Raw genomic sequence first — 3,599 nt, forward strand, 5'->3', positions numbered from 1 at the left:
ACACAAACAGTAGAATTGCTTAATATGGAAATGCAGTTAAGTAACAGAGTATAAGGAGAAGAAATAATACTTATTAGTATACACAAACTTTTACATGGGCATCATCATCATATACCCATTGCTTCAGAGCAAGCTATCAAAAAAAAAAAAACAGAACTTCAGCTGCAAAGGTATCCAACAAATCTGAGAAACAACTACAAGAAATTATACGCGCAAATTCTTCTCAATGTGTTTGTAATTCCCACTGCTTGCGATATATCTTATCTCCAACGAGATTGGATGGAAGCCAAAATGAAGCTTTATTTAACCTGGCACTCTGTCCCAACAATTAATTAACAATAGAAGGCATGACTGAAATAACAGCAAAATCAAATGACTGAAGTTCCTACCCTGAGTAGACATCATTTGGCGATCAAAAGTATTGGCATGGATTTTATTGTTAATAATGACTAATAAATAACATAGAATCGGAAAAAACAACAACCGCATTTATATTAGAAGCAGGATTATGTATTACTATATGTCCTTCATCTGCACAAAGTTCTTATAATTTCACCAAAACAGGTTTTTATACTCGGATGCTAACTTTCACGTGTAACCAGTAGTTGTCTCATTCTAAGCTCTGTGACGATGGTGGTGTATGTCGAGGAAAAACCCACATCATTATTGTTGTCCCTGTTCGTTTTTCCAAGAGTTTTTAGCTGCTTCTGCTGATGAATTATCAGATTCTGCACTTCGATCTTTTGGTTTTTCGAAAAAAGGATCCCATTCGTGAGCTGCAAGCTCAGTTTGCCCTTCATCCAGCAATGAATATTTCCAGCTGAGCTCCTCAATATAGTTATCATATTTACGATCTTCAATGATGTCTTTTCTTAGCCTTGTAACTCTATTTATAACTGCATCAACTGCTACATCAAATGCATCTTTGAGAGTCTCCAATTTAGAGCGAGGATCAGCATAAATCAGCCTCGGAATCATACTTATAACAGCCTCCCGCATTTCCTTCACCTTCTCAGGAGGAATTTGATTTAACATTTCCTCTATGCTTATATTCTTCTTACGAACATCATTCTCAGAAATGAAAACAGAGTAGGCTGAGTAGTTTTTCGGAAGATGCCATGTATACTGTGTGTAGGCAGAAGCAGGGTGGAAAAAGACAGGTATACAACCAGCCAACATAGCATCAAAAGCCGACCTTCTCGTATATGAATCACCTTGAGGTTGCAGGCAGAAAAGGGAGCTCTGGAACATCTTCATGATACTGCTAGGAGAGTGACATTTGCTCTCCCCCGATTGACCACACTTCAATAACGTGCACGCTTTAGACTCCTTGCATTGGTCAATGATCTGCCCCCTGATTGATTTAGGGTTCCCAGGTCGTGGTCCACCAGCAAAACAAAATAGCCACTTCCTCTCCAGCTTCCTCATCCGGTCCTGCCAAGTGAACACTTCAGCATCCTTTGCTGGATGGAAATATGTTGGATATGGGATGCCAAAATCATTTGCATTCCATGGACTTGATTCAACCACAAGCATGGACATATTTCTCCCAGCAGGTAAGAAAAGAAGCTTGTTGCCCCAATCCGAATCTGAATCGGACAATCTTCTGAAGTCCCACGTTATCCTACCAGCCACAAGAAAATGATCCTTTCCCCCCATGATATTCCACTCTGGCCTCTTTTGAAGCCAATCAACCAAATCAAGAGAAGCAGCATCCCTCGTAGTTACATTATAACCCCAAAGATACCTTGCAATGTCAAACCCTGCATAAAACGGCACAAAAATGGCAGCAGCAAGAGAGGAATCATTCGTGAGGCACTCGTACTGTTTCATCCGATTGCCAAAAATGACATCCACCGCAAACTGATTAGTTGCATACCATCCAGTATTCGAGAACACTCCCTCAGCATTCTCCATTTGTGGCCCAAGCCCAGCATTAGCAGTAAACTTACAAAAATTAGTCCAAGGACTAAGAGTTCTACATTCCTTAAGCATATCTTCATTGAACCTTGGAGGAAGATCATGCACATAAATATACCTTCCACCACATGGATCACTTTTATTCTCTACCGTTCTCAATGCTCTCATAAACGAGTAACTCTCAGGATCTCTCCGAGAGCTATTATCGCTAATCACCGGCCTAACCACCGCCGGTGGTGGTTGTACATTCTTTTCGAGTGGTTTGGACTTCACTACTAACTCATTATTATCCATTTCAACTTTAGCATTACGTATAGTAGCACGATTCAGGGGATTTGGATTTGATTGAGGGGTGATGATAATTGATTGTTTATTGAGGGAAAGTGGATCCAAATTAGGTGAATCATGAACATGATTACCCCCAAGAATCACAAAATGAAAATACAATAGTAAAAACCAAAACAAACCTGACAATGAAGCTAACAAGCAAACCCTAGGATGGTGATTTTTTCCTTGCCCTTTCTCCATTGAATCATCAAACGATTGGGACGTAGGAGAACGGCGCCTCATCAGATTATAACCAACATAAATAAACCACCAAAAATCTCTAAAGATACAATCTTTATAACAACCTTAAAACCCAGAAAACCTCAAGAATCAATGAAAATATTGCTAATTTCAACACAACCCTAAAACCCAAGTCTTTAAAAAAGCTCAAAAATAGATGTATCTATTTATCTTGATTTTCCAAGAAAAGGAAAGGGGTTAGTCATACACTATGATAGAACAAAAAAGAGTGAAATGCGGAGGATTTAGCACGTCATGAAATGGAGAAAATCAAGACCATAACTGAAGAAGCAGAGAGAAATCAGGAAATTTAAGCTAAAAGAAGGTTCCAGCAAAGTTTAACAGCACAGAAATAGGTGGAAGGAGATTGATGAAGAACAAGTTATAGGTAAAGATAGAAAAAAAAACGAATTTTGTGGGTATTAACTAACTGTTATTATACATAGATAGATTCAAGAGGAAAGAGGAAGATGGGATGTAGTAGCTGTTTCTTATTTTTTATCTGTCGGTGGATACCTAAAAATAATTACTACTACGAATTCTAAGGTTTCTAATGTTTTTTTTTCTCTTTATAAACTAACATTTTTTTATACTAACAATAGTAATAACAAATTTTGTAACTTTCTATATGACATGATTAAGATTTTAAAAAATAAATATAATATTATATTTAATAATCTATATTAATATTATTTTTTTAAAAATAATTAAGTAAATATAGAACAAACAAAATTGAAATAAAGGTAGTATATGCTTTGACTAAACAAATAATTATAATTTAGAGCCCGTTTGTTTTTAGTGTAAGAAAATAATTTAGATGTGAGAGGAGGTGTCACAACTCTAAAAATTACTTTTTTCAATCTATTTTAATTATCATGCTTATTAAAAATAATTATTATTTTAGAAATCAAGACATTAGTGTAGTGAAACAAAAAATAGTATTAGTAAATTGAAATTTATTAAAACTAAATAGAAATAATTTAGTAGAATTACCTTTTAAATTAGTGTTTACTTAAGGGGCATGTAGAAAAATAAGACAAATAAAATGGACTTGATCAGTAATAAATAAACAAAATTGTCGTTCTAATTAAAGATTTAAAATAAGATGATTT

The 3,599-nt window shown here is 35.5% G+C and overlaps 1 protein-coding gene across 1 annotated transcript; it reads right to left on the reverse strand.

Annotated features, from left to right (window-relative positions):
- Positions 1–357: 357 nt before the first annotated feature.
- Positions 358–2,989, reverse strand: LOC102577587 (xyloglucan galactosyltransferase KATAMARI1 homolog). Its single transcript, XM_006355829.2, has one exon. The coding sequence runs from the start codon at positions 2,488–2,490 to the stop codon at positions 664–666; it is 1,827 nt and encodes a 608-aa protein (XP_006355891.1). The 5' UTR covers positions 2,491–2,989; the 3' UTR covers positions 358–663.
- Between the last annotated feature and the right edge of the window lie 610 nt (positions 2,990–3,599).

Source organism: Solanum tuberosum, unplaced genomic scaffold, assembly GCF_000226075.1.
Source record: "Solanum tuberosum cultivar DM 1-3 516 R44 unplaced genomic scaffold, SolTub_3.0 scf00207, whole genome shotgun sequence".
Taxonomy (NCBI): domain Eukaryota; kingdom Viridiplantae; phylum Streptophyta; class Magnoliopsida; order Solanales; family Solanaceae; genus Solanum; species Solanum tuberosum.